The sequence below is a fragment of the Drosophila simulans genome, chromosome 3R (assembly GCF_016746395.2).
Source record: "Drosophila simulans strain w501 chromosome 3R, Prin_Dsim_3.1, whole genome shotgun sequence".
NCBI lineage: Eukaryota > Metazoa > Arthropoda > Insecta > Diptera > Drosophilidae > Drosophila > Drosophila simulans.
In genome coordinates, this window is record NC_052523.2 from 4713491 (window position 1) to 4731107 (window position 17617).

General features: G+C 43.7%; 1 protein-coding gene across 5 annotated transcripts; it reads right to left on the minus strand.

Moving 5' to 3' along the window:
- Nucleotides 1-3648: 3648 nt before the first annotated feature.
- On the minus strand, nt 3649-11444 carry LOC6727178 (phosphatidylinositide phosphatase SAC2). Of its 5 annotated transcripts, XM_016175810.3 has the most exons (12): nt 11200-11442; nt 9249-9477; nt 8771-9191; nt 8591-8712; nt 8162-8527; nt 7764-8091; nt 7637-7707; nt 6986-7201; nt 6523-6759; nt 5384-6457; nt 4879-5017; nt 3649-4819 (listed from the first exon to the last, which is right to left on the minus strand). In XM_016175810.3, the coding sequence occupies exons 1-12, from the start codon at nt 11294-11296 to the stop codon at nt 4691-4693; spliced, it is 3429 nt and encodes a 1142-aa protein (XP_016033670.1). In that variant the 5' UTR covers nt 11297-11442; the 3' UTR covers nt 3649-4690. The 5 variants fall into 5 exon arrangements, with proteins under 5 accessions (XP_016033670.1, XP_016033671.1, XP_002102570.1 ...); XM_016175811.3 differs by lacking the exon at nt 6986-7201 and having other exon boundaries at nt 11200-11441; XM_002102534.4 differs by lacking the exons at nt 3649-4819; nt 4879-5017; nt 6986-7201 and adding an exon at nt 5047-5124.
- Nucleotides 11445-17617: the final 6173 nt, after the last annotated feature.

Below are 17617 nucleotides of genomic sequence, written 5' to 3' on the forward strand. Positions count from 1 at the left end.
CCAATAAATTTTCCCGCTTTCCTCTGGCTTCCACTTGAGAACTGAGAGAGGAAATCAAATCGAACATCCGCAAATTGCTTGCCATGGCAGGAGTTGGTAATCTCTCGATTATGCCATTGCCAAATCCAGCAACTTTAATGACAAACCCAATTTACCAGCGACAGGACAATAAATCACTGGCAAAATGACGCTGTCAAAGACCGAGTGACAAGCAGGAAAACAGAGCAGAAAAAACAGTGAACCAGCAAACAGGACGATAAAGACAATGCCACAAAACAATTTCGCAAGGAGTTGGCAGCTGGGAGATGGAATGTGGGGATGTGGGCATTTGGGTGGTGGAGCTCATCCGCATGCTGACCAACATGTCGGTGGCGACAACGAAATACGAGCACTCCCCCATTGAAGGACCCCCAAGGAAATCGCCCCACACATTGATGAAGGTGTGGAAACGTGCGATTTTGTAATTGATACTAAAAAGCCCTTAATTGGCACCTTAACGCTGCTGATGCTCTGACAAATTTCCCCCAAGGACCAGTGACGAGGGCCGTTCCTGGCGTTGACATGCGTGGGTTGTCCAAGGACACAGCTCGAGGGCCAACGGGGGTGGACTTGCGGATGGGGTGGTCGAGGACGTGGATGCGGACGTGAACGTGGGCTGAAGGTAATCGGATACCTTTTAGGAAATGGAGATGCCGCAATCAAAGGCGTCGAAAATCGGTGCCACATTATGCCGCATAATCATGGTCGGCATCATCATCGCTGTCATGTGACCATGTGGAACATCCAATCCCGGCGCAGCCAAAACAAATGGCTCTAATCCATAATTGTCTGGCCGCTGGTCAAGTGGGACTTGAGCCAATAAATCTCATCGAACTAATTCGATACGTTGGCCGTTTGCCGTTGGGCGGCCAGGATGTAAAGGACGTTCAGGACGTCCAGTGCGGAAGTCCTCGAGGAAGAGTCACCCTTGTGGTTTTCGCTACTTGTTTGCCAGCCTGTTGTCATTTGTTAACATTTCATTACATTTATTTCACCGGACACAATTGCAAAGTGGATGAATGGATTTGCCGTTTGATGTCGCCTCGAGGATGAGTCCCCGCCATCTCGACCACCATAAGCCACCCACCACCCACCGCCCACTGGCGAATTTATCTGCTTGTGCGAGTACTTATTTGCTCTCAAACCAATTTGTTTTATAATTGAATTTGAAATTGAAGATGACATTCGGTTTCCGATTGTTTGGCGTGTGGTGCTATAGCTATGGCCACAGGCCACGCCCCGCCCCGCCCCCTGCAGCAGCACCTCGCTGACCTGACCTCAGCTGTCTATGTGTTTAGGTTTTGGTAATTGTATGCAGAGATTCTCGGCGCGTGTGTGTGTGTATGTTGGTGTGAGTGCTTGACCAGAAATTCAATTATGTATAAAATTTCACAACCATTTTCGGGATGACTTTCCGAAAAACTCAATTTTCTATTTAATTTGCTTTCAAGTGGCATGGCGGTTTCTGGTCTGGCCTACCTAGGTCATAGGCCAAAGTGAAACGAGCACACACACACCGACATATGCGTGCACTTTGACCTCGAGGTGATTCGCATCTGCAAATATTGTTTGGCACGCCGAGCGGTTTTGGATTTTATTCATGCATCATTTGAGTTTGCGGCTATTTCGATTGATTTATTCGAATTACCGTTCGAAGTGCTCTATAAATTTTGCATTTTTCCGCTGTGGCAGTGGGATGCAATTATTTTAATCGGTTTAACGTTCGGCGCGGGTTAAGGTGCAATCATTTCAATTAGCGCCAGAAAATTGTGGTTTTGTTCATTCATCCAATGAGGGGAAACTATTTTTGAGTACTACATTTATTTCAAACTTCTTAGCTGCGCTGCAGAAATCATATATCTCGATCTTCAATGAGTCTAAGAGTTGGATTCTATCGCATATCTATTAACCCAATAGATCATACTTAGGTAAGGAGTCAATAGATATTGATTTCGTGGGCAACTTTCTCGTGAATACCCGATAGATCCATTGATATCCTGCTTTTCTAAAACTCCTAATGTTATTCCCATAAAGATACTACTCATTGCACAATATATCTGGATCATCTTTATGGCCTATTTTATTTGCAGTAACTTCCAAATGAATTCTCACAATACGAGCTCATGTGGACGAGCATGTGGCTCAAACGGAAATTAAAGGACCCCGAAGTGCATCGAGGTACAGGTCCAAGTGCACTGGACCCCAGATTGAATGTCCCAGCCCGAGCCAGACACCAAATTAGCATACATACCATAAAGCAAATTTGATTTCTATCACGTACCACCCAAAACCCGGCCCACAGAATGGAGGCGAGGCACTCAGCTGTGCGCCAAGCACTTAACCCGCTTTTAGCAATAAAATTAACTTTCCATAGAGGATTGGGATGCAGGGATGTGCTGGCAGCACGTACAAGTCGAACGTATAGGAAATTAATGGTTTAAGGCAAAAGTGTTTAACGAAATTGGCCGGGGCATGGAATCGGGGATGAGGGCTGGGAACTGGGTATGGCAACACACATGCACACCGAATACCATGTAGGCTACTCCAGAAGGCAGTAAATCCTGCGACTATCTCCGCATTTCACTTTATTGGCGCATAAAAACCGAGTCAAACCGAAACGAATACGGAGGAGGAAAATCACCAAAGGAAAGCCAGCCCAGATCAGTCTCCGTCCGTCGGCAGTGGCTGCCCACCCAACCACCCATCCGCCCATCCGACCGTGGAAGCCGGATGCCTGATGCCGGACGGGTCTGGTGGCGTTGGTTCAATTTGAAAGGGAAGCTGTGCTTAAGAAGGCGTGTAATTGAAACATTCAAAAGACAATTTCCAAGTCTTAGCACAGACACACTTAATGGACGCAAAAGACATGGACAAAGTTAAGAAGTGAATGCGAAAGAAAAATGCCATGGATTCCGGGAGGCAGTGCATCCTTGGCGCTCGGCGGGGTGGGTGCGCGGGTCAATCAGGCGTAACTGGGGGTCAAACGGATTGGCATGAAATATAGCAAGTTATTTCCCACCCAGCTGCCACCCACCACCACTCCTTGTTTTCCCATTTCCCATTTCCGCTTTCCATTTCCATAGGTAGACAATGCGTGCGTTAATTAAACAAACAGCCAATAAGATTGATGGCACTTTGATTGAAAAACAATTGATGCAACTGTGCGTACACATTAGCATGATATTGGACTCCGCTTCCTGGTCATCAGAGGAGCAGCAGCATCCTTGTCCGCATCAGCGTGTGGCTCTTATCAGCTGGCGGGCCAAAAGTTCCCGAGGAGTTGGCCCAAAGTTCGCATAAATAAAGGCCAATATCAATAGAGACACACACTTGTGTATGTGTAAGCTGATTGACAGCATCACGAGGTCCGTTTCCGTGGTGTTTTAATGGATTTTTGATTTCCACTTGGCAGCGGGGTTGCGGGTTTTGGGGGTTGGTCGCTGGCTGCCACTTTTTGCTTCCTTGTTTATCGCTTATGTAAACAAGCCACATCTAACAACGGGACACCACTTGACACTGACGTGCTGCGTTTTTGATAGGATGGCGAGAGCAATGCGATTCCCATTAACCATGGTTTCCATTGGTTCGTTGTTAGACGACACAATCAAATTTTTGGCATTAAAACGCATACATACATATATATATATTTCACATATTCCGTGGCGCATACATAGTACCAATTGTAGTACGTTTACATAAAATGTTCCTTTATTTACAAATACACTACAGAGACTAATATATCGAACGTATTCGAACCAAAACTTTATGAGTATCTATAGATCTTCCAATATTCGTTGACTTTGTTGAAATCTCTTAAGTTGCCACATATGGTATAATTGTCTAGTGTCATATGATGTTTTGGTTTTCCAGCCACAAAATGTGTTGTTTTCCTATAAGTGTAGCGTGTAAAAATGTTGGCAGCCGCCAAGTCTTTTGTTTGGTTGTTGTCTTCTCGTGGTATTGGGTTTTCTGTTCACCAGCCTGATGTGCATACGTATAATTGTTTCAAAAGCCAAGTGCTGAACTTCTACTGAGCTCTAAAACTAAGCTGTCGGTTAAAGCTGATTGCTAAAAGCAAAGCAAGTATATTATAGGATAATAATAATAAGTGGTAGATCTACTAATAAAAGACACCATCAATCACAAAATAAAAAAGATTTTAAAACCTTTCCTTTTGGTAAGTAAAATTATAATAAAAAAAACATTTTGCTAAAATAAATCAATTTAAATAATTAAACATATTATTTTTTTTATAAAAAAACGGATATAATTTCATTATAATATTGTTAATCTGCAATCATTTATATCCCTTCAAGCGATCATTTAACTCTGGTCTGCATTAAATATGCTGCTTATCCTTGGTGTCCATTATAATAAACCCAAATTGTTTTCGGGTTGCCCAAAAATCTATTAACTCACTACAGCTTGGTGCTATAACAATCACAAATATGGCGTTTATCATCTACATTATAAGAACCACAAAAACGTTATAATCTTTGCTTTATGCTTAATATGACATCAATGGAAGTGCCTCGAACAACAAGTAGAACAATTTGCGTTTTCTTGCTTTCTATTTCGAAAATAAATATATCACTTGCACTTATTAATTTAAAAGTGTGTAGTTTCGGTTATTGCCCGCCTAGTGACCTTCTTACAAGGCTATTAATTTGGTTTTGCACTTCTCGGCTTCCCACAGCTCCAGCAAGTGATCCCGTGAGCTTGGGTCTCGCTCTGGCGGAGAATTCTCGGCGGAGAGGCTGGTAGGTGAGAGAACTCCGGTCTGAAAGAATTCGGAATGGTTTAATTAAATATAAACAAATATATGCAAGATTGCTATACCTTGGTGGCTATCTTGCGGGGGTCCAAGTTCAATCCAATGTTCTTGGCCAGCTTCGAGAGCGGGCTAGTAAGCTGCTTCAGCTTGTTGGCTTCCGGATGAGTGGGCAAACCAGGAAGGCTGAGATCTCTGGCGGACGTACTGAAAACGCGTTACAGTACAAACACGGCTTAGCTTTAAGTAGTTTTGTTTATTTTGAGCGATTTTTGGCCAGAAACAGCCTGAGTGTATGTGGTATGGAGCAGGCACTGATATTTCTCTTTCTTTTTTAACAATAATACATGCTAGTCTTAGGTATTTATTGTAAAGATAAAAAACATTCAACGTATAGAAGGATTGTAATAATACTTTGAGCTTGAGGAATAAAACTGACCAAAGGTTTACATAAACACATTTACAATATCTACTATAAATAGTTCGGCTACTTAACAACATAAGACAAAACAGAAAGTTCTAACGAAATGTTCTCTACAACCAAAGATCAACGATCAATCGTAGAATACAGACCTGGACACAGGCTTCACCCCCTTCTCCCCGTCGTCAAATGCTTCGTGAGCTTCCACACAGATCAAGGGATTTGGCGTAATCGGTCGGATGGCCGGTGCATTTTCCAGAAGGCCCGTGGGCAGACCAACGTGGTCCGTCACGGAGGTTATAGAAATGGTTAGCACATCCTCTGTGGTTTTGCACATGCTATCCTTCTGCTCCAAATGTCGAATTTCATCGGAGGAGCTAGGCGAGTCCTCCTTTTGATTACCCATTACAATACCCACCGACGGCAGAAAGGCGTTCTCGTTGTAGTTGGACTTGTCCATAGCTATCTCCACATCCGAGTCCACCTCGGGCTCGTACAAACTGTTATCGTGCTCATCGGTATCGGTGCTGCTGGCGCTGTTGGAATTTCGCTGCTTGCGACCCAGGGTGAAAACTGCCTTTTCCGCTTCCTGGCCAGGTTCTATTTCGCTGTCTCTCTGGCGCATTACTTTTGGATTCATAGAAGCTGCCTGACTGCTGGGATGAGCTTGAGGCTTTTTAAAGGTCTGTCCCAACTTCGAGAACTGTCCCGCCACATTTGAAATCGCCTTTGAGCTGAACTGTACCAGCTGAGATTCGGAAAGGTTGCGCGGCATGCCTCTTGGAACATCCAAAGTGGGCAACTTGCTCTTTCTTCGCTGCAGCACACCACCCGTGATGTAGCGCACTTCTGTATTCCCTGCATTATCCAGGGCAATGCGGAACATCTCGACAATTGAAGTCATGGACTCGGCTAGCTCCTCCTGCGTCTTGATCACATAGGCCATGTTGTTAAAGAATCTTAGATTGGCCGAGCGGAACATGTGAAAGTAGCCCTCTTGCTCTTCCACGCTGTAGTTGAGACGCAGACAAAGATGCGCGGGTGCGGATCCCTGAAAAATTTTCGTCTGCTGATGCATGCCCAACTCTATGAGACGCACCTGCGTCAGTTGCACCTTCTCGAAGCGCACAATCTTGTCCAGATGTGAGTCGTATTCGGCAACAATATAGCAATCGTCTGTGAGCAATAAAATAGTATCCACCTCTGTTTCGTTGATATCGCCGGAGCTGCGGAATAAAGTTGGTATATTTAGAAATATCAAACAAATGCAAAGTAGGTTGTCTTAACTCACCTTGGGTCAGCATCTATTAGTCCCCAGGCTCCAACGGGATACTGAGCGGTTCCGAGTAGAAGGCGGCGACAATCCTCCACTAGCAACTTGGCTTGCTCGGCGTTTTCTGTTCCGTCATTTTCATCTGGGCCAGCTTGTCCGCCCAAAGCACTGAGTGACTCCGAGGAGACCTGGTTGCCTAGCATCAAATCTATGGTGGCCTGTCGATACGAGTCCTTAAATCGCGCCAAGTAATAACTGAAAATAGCAAAAACTCATTAGTTACAACAAAATATACCGTCGATTAAAAAATAAGCAAATGTGCAAATGATAGGAAAGGATAAGTTTTAAATGTGGGAAGAGTACCTTTTGTGATAAAATAATCAAAGGATATAAAACAATTGAAGAAACTATAAACGTTAAATGTCTGGACTCGATTGCATGGCCATCTACTCCAGCTTGGTATCGCCTTTGAGCTGCGCACCTGGTCGTAACGATGGATTCGAGGAGTTGTAGCTCGGGACCCAGCACACCAGGATTATAATAGCCCCGAAGCGGGGGCCGTGTTTCAGGTGTGAGGATCTGGAGAATGGTGCCTAGTACCTCGTCCTCCTGCAGCTCTTCTGCCCGCAGCAACTGGCCCTGCATCAGATCGATGATGCACTGGCGAAACGAGTCCGCAAAGTTTTGTATGAAAAAGCTACGAAGAAGTTGGGCACGGCATTAGCTACGGGTCTGTGCATTGGAATAGTAGTATAGTGTTAGAAAGATAGCCCATTGCTTAGCATTGGGTTTGAATTTCAGACGAAAACGTAAACTTGATCTCATTTGATTATGATGAAACAGGCATGCAGCGTTAGTAAAGCATATGAGTACTATTTAAAAACGGTTTTAAAAATTTAAACGCATGACATGGCTACTGAGATTGAAGTTTTGATTGATTGGACGCCCAATTACCCATAATTAGCAGAATGGCCGATAGTCTATTTTAATTTTAATAGCAAAAAGGGTATTATTAATCGATTAAGTTTGAATATGACTATGACAAGTGGATTAATCAAGATAAGGAAAATGGAACAAATGTAAGGCAGCAACCAAAACAATAAAAGTGGGTACTCTGAATTTTTATACGAACCGATTGGCAGAGTTCATGCCGTCTTTCATCATACCGCTGATTTTACGTTCGCCGGTGCGAGTATAGTCTCCCTGTATTAAATCAAGTTTAGTGGACAATTCAAATAAATCATTGTTTATCTACTTGCCTTCAATGCATTTGTGCCTGCATACTGCCTACTGATTATGTCGCCATTGTTTGCCCATAGCACCATAAACGGAGATTTCAGCTGTTCCGGGATGGGAGTGTAGGGCGGCGAGAGGCCTAGTTTCACTAGCTGAGATTCGAGCACAGCCTTGCCAATAGCCGTTTGCACCACATTCGTTCTATCTAGGCAGTCCATGCAATTTACCCGAAAAACGGATTTCTGGTTGCATATCATTCCGCGTTGATCCCGCCAGTGGAATCCCATTGCACCTGCCTCAGGGCCCACTGCGTCGATTAGAGCCGACACATTTTCGAAGCGCATGCCGCGGCTAAACAGATAGATTAAGAAGTATATATGTTATTAGATGATCAGATCAGTTTTAAGTATTTGCATATTACCAGTAATCGTGAAAGTCAAAGGTAACATATATTAATCGATCGTTGTTTAACTTAATCACGTGATCTGCATAAGCATCTCCAATTGTCTTCTCCTTCCCGCTCTGCTCAACCAAATTGACGATGCACACCCGCCCATAGGTCTCCAGTTCCTTGGTAAAGTGAAGTTCAAAGGCCTGCTGGGTCTCGGCAACCCCTCGATCGAGGCGTGGTGGTGGGCGGTACTTGTAGCCCGGCTGGCTCCAGTAGATGGGCACCGATCCACGCACTTGTGTGAAGGATAACTGGTGATGACGGAATGAGAGTATTTGTTCCGTCTCTACGTAATTGGCGCAGTTTCCTTTTTCGTCTACGCCCCGTCGCTTGTAGCTGTTGTTAAGTAGGAATTAAATTTAATAAAATGCGACAATCAGTAAGTTTAAAAAATAATACCGTGTTCCCGCACGATGACGTGATCTTCGCGAAACCAAGGCCAAGGTGAAGCACTCATTGCCTATGACACAATTTTCAACTTGCATAAATCCCTGAATGATGGGCAGTATCCAAGTTTTGTCCTGCGAATAAAACGGTTTAGTATTTTAAGCCAGGGGCACGAATTTTCGAAACACATACATTCATGTTAATCAAATCCCGTATCATATGCATATTCCAAAAGAACCTCTCATCCGGCTGCGACTGGCTCTCCTCCGATTTGGCCTCATGACGCTGCAGATTGTTGGTGATATCGCAGTCGAAGCTAAAATAAAAGCTGTCCGTCTCGTCGAATATCTTGTGTAATTCCTCCGTAATGCGCCGTTCAATATGCCTTGGCTCTCGAATGCCCACAGATGACTTAACCTGCTTGGTGGCCAAATTTGCAGCTTGCTGGGTAGTATTCTTAATAGTGTTCCCTGCACTCTTTACGGCGCCCCATGTCTTGTTCATACCCTCGAATAGTTTGGTGCTCTTTGAGGAGCCTCCGCCGCTCGACGGAACGCTGGCATTGTTGTTGTTGGAGGTGGAGACGCTGTGTGTGGGCGTGGACTGGTTGCTCCTGGTTAAAAATGTAAATGAATTAAATGACCAAAAATAAGCTGTTGTATAAAATCACTTGGTGTGCTTGGTGCAATTGGGCAAATCGGTGTCCGGATCGTCGGCACTCAGAATGCATATGGACTTGATCTTATACACCAAGTGTGGTGGATATAGAACACCCACTGGCGATGCCTCCTTTACCACAACTAAATGGGGTTCATAGACGTTGGGCAGTGAGATCACACCCACAATTCCATGTGTCACTCCAATGCACTCTATGTCGTCCACAGAACTGAGATCCCATCCTGGAAATGGAATATACGTAAGTTTGTTAACTTTCTTAGTGTTTTTCTTGTGTTCAAGGAATAACACTCAACCTTTTATTACTGAAATTATAGGAATTCAAATTTGAAACTTGTAATCCATTTAAACAAGTCTCGAAGGTTTACATATTAATAATGGTTAATAGTGGTTAATGTAATGGAGAATCCTATAATTTACTACCTAACTAAATATGTACATGTGTATTGATTCAATGAGATTGCAGTGATCCCAAATCGTACTCCTTCTCCAAAGTCCGAATACGAAAATGTCAGAATAAATTGTCCGACAATTTTATGAATGATTTGTAGGTATGTCATCTACCTAATGACCATGTTTTTGCTCGTTAGGCTTTATTGGGATTTGATTAACGTACGCCCCCTGAATAAAACAATCTCTCAGAATAAACAACTGGCAAAGCTAGTCCAAATAACTAGAACATTGCTCACCCAACGAGCACGAATATTGACTGCCGACTAATGAGGACTGCCCTTAAGTGACAAAGCCTGTAATTTCAGGTTACATATTTGCATCTGGGGCGTTGCGTGTGGAATGATTTCCCCTTGGGTTGGTACAACCGCTCATAACTGTGCAGCGAATCTGAAAGCCACCCACACCGCCCACTGCTGCAGCTAAAAACAGCAATGTGCAATTGCACTTTACGTGCCGGATACGTGCATCCTTGGGATTCTTTTATGTGCGGCACGTTTAAAAGTTGCTCATGCACTTTAAAGCGACTTGCTGCGAGACCCCTTTCTAATCTTATCTTGCAGCCAAGTTTATCTGGTTCTCCCAAATGAGATAACGCCGGAAACTGTCTGGAACCCATAACTTAGGCCTTCTTCTGCTGGACCTAAACATCGATATGAAAGTGTGGCCCTTATAAATTTGACCAAGTTGATTTTGGTGGCAAGCCACTTTTCATCGTGGGCACACACGCTTTTCGGCAAACAATGAAATTTGACGGTCGGAGCAGCTGCGGTGACCTTGGCAAAGATTTATGGGCTGCGTATGGGTCAGGGGTCACGCGGCGGATGAGTCATGCCAAACAAAAAGTGACCATCCCCAAGGACCTGGAATCCGAGACTTGTATCCCAATACAGTCCGTGAATACAGGCAGGTTGCGTGTCGCCAAATTGATCCAAATGTAATTGCTGCGCACTAAACACGCAATTAACGGTTTCAGACGCATTGTCGACTGTTGATTGTTTAAGTTATTGGAGTTAGTGTGATAGGAACAGCAAGATGTCAACTCGATGGGGAATAGAAAGTTTAGGCGAAACGAAGTTTACAGATATTTCTAGTTGATGGAATGTAGTGCAATGAATATATCACACTTGAAAAGCATTGAGATGTCAACCAGCTGCAGGCAAATTTCGAGATTGAACTGAATTAGTAATTCGATTAGATGGGGTTCTGGAGAAGCCCGCTTTCCGGGATTATTCACGACTCATGAATCTTTTAAGGCTTGCGCCCTTGAAATATCTAAAAACATCGTGTGTGTGTGACACATACACACTGAAAACAAATGACCATTTTCAGGAAGTCGCAATTGCTCATTTAAAGCGTATGATACATCACTTATCTGAATGAACTTTGTAGCAATATTGACCTCCGATTATTAAAAAAACGATGAACATTGCGACACCCACACAAATACGATGCGATTCATTCGATTCAATTGTGTTTCGAGACCTGTAATTTACCTGCTTTTATCGAGAACTCAGACGTCCTTCGGTGCCACCACAAACTCTTGTCCCGCTTAACGAAGATATAGTGCGAGTCGGTCTGGAACACCTCCATGGCTGGGTTTTCTACACTACTTTTGTGACATTACCCGACCAGCAGACCAAGTCAGTGAAAACTATTACGAGCAATTTCGCGACTCTTTTGTTTACGAAATTTGTGACATGACCGGTGTGACCAGACTGCGGATGGGACAAAAACCCATGTACCATTTGTTGGTACATATGCTATCGATTGTGGCTACCACGATATATCTCGATTACTTTCATTTAAAATTGGTCTACATTGATAAAAATAATAAGTATTAGTTTCTTATAACAGATAAATGGTTTTAATGATGATAGGTTCTTTATTAAAGATTGTAAAATCAGTGCGGCATTGTCGTTAGCTCCAATTTTTCCCTAGTACAACTTACACAACGTATTTAAACTTCTAATCACTTTTAGTTCTTGAGACTTTTAGAGTTCTTGATCAAGAACGGGCGGTATTTTTCAGTATCTCCATAGCTGCTATTTTGACTCTACATAATTCGGACTGCCATCATATTTCTACACGAACTTAATAAAAAAACTCCGCTGTGCATTTCATATATAGTGGCTCCACCTTTACGGTCTACTTCTGAACTACTTTTCTGTAAGCGGCCGACTTTGGTTTCCGATGGCGCCACTATATACATTTGTTGATTAATTATTTACGAGGTCTATATGTTTGGTAAGTATAATAATAATTACCAAGTTAAAATAAAATCAAAGAATACATAAGATAATATTTAAATAATCTATGTTAAAGTTTCAGAGAGTAGTGGTCAGAATAACGAGGAATAGCGTCTTCATCTAGAGTCTACAAACCATTTCTGACTACGTATGTTGAACATATATTTAAATGGTTTATTCAACTTAAGAGAACTGAGCATATGAACTCGGCGTACGTATTGAACTTATAGCCACAGTCACTAAGCTAAATTACATGACTACTGGAATATGGCTTTCAAATTTTGGTCTAGATGGGCCAGTTGGTTCTTAGAAACTATGTAGTACATTGATCAACAAGATGCGCGAGGCATTATAAATCTAAAAAACCTTACAAACGTGGTTTTTTTAATTTTACCTACTTATAAGATCCCATTCGTGCATTCTAACATATTTTAAAAATATATGTTAATACATATATATTTACTTTTTGTGCGAACCTTAAAAAGCCTTGAAAAAATGGCTCCAAGTCACAAGCAATGATAAAAGCGATTCTATCGTTTATTTACGAATTTGGGTCATTATCATCAATCAATGTTTTCCCGTCAGTCTGCGGCTGGGTGCGATTATGGCAGCAGTTAAAACGGGTTGAAGCCCACAGTTTGGGGATGGTGAAAAATCGATTTGGAAAAGTCTCGTTTCAAGATGTTCTGCGAAAACCATATTTCATTTCCCCTTCCCCGCTGCAAGCTATTTTCTGGAAAAACAATTCTTTTAATAAAGCGCAGGACATTAAAAGAGCACAAATCAATTTGAGGAACATGCAGATCCTGGTGCTCATCTTGTAAATGGCCCAATCAAATTACTATGGGGACGGGGCCAGCGTTGCGCATTTATGACAAATGTTGTGCGCCTTGATGAGAAAACAATGTAGGCACGTTTTTATGCGACTCCTGGTCCTTTGAGCTGCCTTCCTTTCGACGGGGATGATGGCACGGGACAGGACACGCCGATGAGGTTAAGGCTGAGGAACTGACGAACGGCGCTCAGCATCTCGCAGTTAATTACTGTAAGTGGCACGCCGATAGTTGCTAGTTGGCCGAGTGCTGGATGCACCTGCCACCCGGAACACGGCTGCCTGACACGGCATCGGACAGTCGCAAGTGGCGGATCAGGCAAATCAAACGCCCTGCCATCCGGCTAAGCCGGCTCATCATTCACGGAATCCATTCATAAAAAAGATATATGACACAGTCACGCAGAAAACACGGCAAATGCTGTGCTTCAAATTGAATTGCAAACGAGCTAATCGATCCTCGGGGAGGGAGGGCGGTAGGCAGGGACGAGGGCACGCGCTCGAGGTCCTTTTGCCTGGTGCTTGGGGAATATGAATTTATATCTTTTAATCTGCGACAGCAGCAATGACTGCCTCTGCCCTCTGCTCTCCCGCCCTTGGCCAGTGCACATAAATAGAAGTGAATTTAAGGACGCAGGACATATTTCAACAGAGCGACTGCACTCTGCCTCTGTTGATTGTTACTGTCAAGTGGGCCTTCGGGGTGTAAAGTGGCCACACCCACTGGGAGTGGGCGCAGTGGGCGGATTGGGCAGATTGACGTCCTTGTAATTGCATTAAAATGCAATTCGAATTGCCGGTCGACCGCCGATTGCGACTTTTCCCAGGCCACTGTCAGCTGCGGAACTCCAGTTGCCAGTCCGTCGGGTCGCTGAGTGCCATCGAGTGTAGGTGTCATCGACATCCTACCTGGCTCCCTATCTCCCAGGACTGCGTAAACTGTATTGATAGCTGCCTTCAACGCGTTTCCCACTTCCTTGCGGCTGCGATTCGATAGGGGAATGGGCACCAGGACATTTTGAGAGACATTCGTGCGCAGCATGGGTACCTTTTCAGTTGCTTCTTGTCTATTATAGCACATTTAGTCAAGTTATATTATAATAAGCTCTGGTTTAAAATACATAGTTACTATTAAGCTAGTTACTATGGAATTCTTACTAGGATAATTTGTATATGCTACATTTTCAAAAAGGTTAGCTTCACATTTTCATAAATTCTTATGCAAGCTATATGAAGGAGATCATCTTTTAAGTAACACTATTTAATAATTTGGAAATAAACCAGAAACATAAATTAATTATTTTAGCCAAGTCTTTCTATATATCTATCCTAAAGATAACCCTCTTCTGTCAATCTTTTTCCCATGCATTTTTATCCAACTTACATCGCTTTTATGTGAGTAGCATCTGCTACTAGGGATTACTCCTGGGGACCAAGTGTTATCTGCTGAGAAAGTCTCGGCACTTGATTGAACCGAACCCCATTTCCCAACCCCCTTTTACCGGTCAAACACTCAACGCCGATACAAGCGGATAACAATTATATTAAACAGCAGGCAAAACAACTTCGACGCAGGATTTGTAACAGGATACGCGTGTAACCACGAAACGGAGAGTCGGCAATCGCAGCATCGCCAGCAACGACAAAACACCCTTTCAATTAAATATTTGAAAACAACATTTGGCAATTATACAATTGACACCAAGGACCGAGAGTGGGGTGGTGGTGGTGGATGTGGTAGGGGAAGGGGATGTTCATGTTCCGAACACGACTTCATCAATTTGAAATGTTGCCAAGCGCGTGACTCAAAAGGCACGCGCGTCATTTCCTGGCGGGCTCAGTCCGGGGATCGGATCTCCCGAGGCCGCAGGGATTTGAATAAGGATAGACCGAAAAGCCAGCCAGCCAGCCCACTCATAAACAACATTCAACAACATCAACAACAAGGACAAGTTGTGCGCGTTTAACATTAGTCAACGACATGAACCTGCCACCCCGCCGCCCACAGAAACGCCCTTGCCTTTTCATGCCAGCTCTTTTATTGCCTCCCCATTCGTTTGTCGTTTACTTTTACGGCGCAACATTTATTTGGCCGGAGAAATCAGTGGTTATACCGGAGTACCCGGGTTAGGCATTTTAATATGCATTTGGGAGAAATTTGTCCGGTAGCTTCTTTTTGTTTCAATTTGCCAGCGGAGTCGGCCCACAAATGCGTGAAAATTTGAGGAGCAGCAGTCAGTGTGCCGAGCTGATTGCCCAAATCCTGTCCAGCTTTCTTTGAATTATTCACGTGGCAGCTGCGAGTTTTGACTAGCTCCGGACAGGCGAAAGAAAAATTACGCAGAAATCAAAACTTTCCCCGAAGACCACTTACACAAGGTCCGAGTGAGCGTTCTCCAAACAGGATGAATCCAAGAAAAAAAGGTCAGATCCTGTTGTGTGGCAAATAAAAGATGCAAATGCCTCGTCCGTGAAATGGACAACTGGGAACTGGAAGCTGGGAACTGGGCCCAAAACAAGCAAGGCATCTAAGCAAAGTCGGACAGCAAATGAAATGAGAGTCAAGTTATGGAGAAGACCGGCCTCGGCAATTTAAATACCTGAGATGGCGACCTCTTAAACGGACACTGGAGACCTGGATGCGGAATATTTTGAGCCACTTGATTGGCTTTTTCCGAACGGCCGTGTCCTGCCAACCGAACTGACACTTCCTGCGAGCCAGTAATTAATGTTCGCCATTGATTTCCGGTCGGCAACGAGCGACAAGCAGGGCAATTTTCACGCCATAACTCTAATGGAATTCAACATAAATTTTCCAGACTTTTCAATATTTTATTAGCCTTTTTGGACGGAGCGTGGCCATAAAATTGAAATGTTTTCGACCAGACTCGAGCTCTGGCAGCACGTCAAAGTCAGTGGGGTTTTTTTATGGCGTTTCATTGGCTGGTCGGTTATAAATTTGTGTGTTCGGCAATAAATACCAGAATAATTCTATCGCAGCCATTCGCACGTGGAAGGTCGACCATCCTGTTGACACTTGTGGGTTGGGCTGCGGAGTGCTGTAAAAAAGATCGAACCACCCCGAAACCAATTTCGAGTTCAATGCTGACCATCGAGTTGAGAGCTCGGTCCTGGCACTTTACACACTTTTTATCTGCTGGCGATGTGATTTTGCACTCAATTGAAAACAAACTCGATTAAATTTTCATGTCAAATTGCATGGGAAAATCAGCTACATGAATTGCCACTCCTCGCACGTGGGTTGTTTATTGAAGATTGAAGTGCGGATGATCTCTTATTGTCATCGCATTGAGTTTTACTTATTTAGCTAATCGCTGTTTGTCAATCGGATTCATAATTAATGTCCTTTGAAGAACTTGACCTTAAATTCCATGCAGGTCAATATCTTAAAGTGTAAATAATTTATAGCCATTTAATATGTACCAAGTTTTAATTTAAGACAAAATCCAAAAAAAAGTAACTCTTGATGCTAATTATTTATATATTTTTGTTTTAGATTTTCTATGCTGACATAAGCTCTTTTTAAATATTTCTTGATTGTGAATCTTTGCTACTTTTCGCCCCTTTCCAGTGTCACACCGCGCTAATGTGTCCTTTGATAAGGGTAAGGCCCCTTTTTTTCACGACTGCCAACATAACTTGCTTGTTTGCAAGATTCAGAGCCACAATAATTGCAAATTGCTGCTTTGTTTGACTCAGAAACCCTTTTAAAGAAATCAATTTCCAAAAATTCCCAACTAATCGATGTTTAAGCCTCAACAGATAGCATCTAAATCGGGACTCCCCCGAGAACAAAAACTAAAGCTAACAAATAGCGGACCGCGTCATGTGAGCGAGCGGACAAGCTAATGACAAGTTTAATCATTAGTTTTCAGCACAAACGAGCGGGGCGGCCATTAGAGTGCTGTTAGTTGTGGGTCCAAAGTCGCCATGTACATACACCAGACAGGGGTTAGTGTATGAAGCGGGGGTTGGGGGTGATTAGCGCACTCCATTTACTTCATTTTTAAGCCCATTTGGTGCACCGTTTTTAACGACGTCCATGCGACGGTGGAAGGGAGACGGCTAATGACAGTTGGCCGCTTTTGTTTGCCAGAAGACCAGAACAATGGCCGCCCTGTTTCGTTTTTTACAACCGCACTCATATTGCGGCGAAACAAGCTCGTAGCTCGTAGCTCGTACGTTAGGTGAAATGGTTTTCTTTATGACGTTTTTACGACGGCCCGTTCCGACGGGGGGTCGCCATAATTAGACAGCCCCCGAGCAGCCATATGCACACACTCACCTGTACTTACCTGCGTGCAGCGATAGGAACTCATATTTAATTTAAATGTCCCCCGATGCCCGATAATCAGTCGCTGTCACAGGGCACAGTTAGCAGTGCATCCGCGGAGCAGCTGAGTGGAAAAGCAACAGCGGGCGAGTGACAACTCTGCAAACTGTCCAACTTGTTGTCAACTCTTTTGTGGCCTTAGTCCAAATGATGAAAAACTAATTTGAAAATGTGCTTAGCTTTGTGGCTCTTGCTGGCTCTGGCTGGCTCTGCTCCAGATACAGATACAGGTCCAGATCCATAATGTCTGCCACCGGCGACCGCCATCCGTGAGCTTAAATCCTTTTCAATCTTGCCATAATCCAAATTGACACGTACATGTGCAGCTGGACGTGCGAAGAGTCCTGGCTCCGGCGATCCGGAGCCGTAGTATCTGTATCTGTATCTGTATCTGCGTCTGTATCTGGTTCCGTATCCTGTCTTGTTGACCAACCGCATCCTGTTCGGGCTGTTCGTTTGTATTTTTCATACTCGCATCC

Bases quoted from the DNA above. Each gene is read 5' to 3' on its own strand.
- LOC6727178 (XM_016175810.3), bottom strand. From the start codon at position 11,296: ATGGAGGTGTTCCAGACCGACTCGCACTATATCTTCGTTAAGCGGGAC. The intron at 7,708-7,763 runs GCAAGTAGATAA...GATTTAATACAG, and splicing joins CAGGCACAAATGCATTGAAG to GGAGACTATACTCGCACCGG. The intron at 7,202-7,636 runs GTTCGTATAAAA...ACTTCTTCGTAG, and splicing joins GGCATGAACTCTGCCAATCG to CTTTTTCATACAAAACTTTG.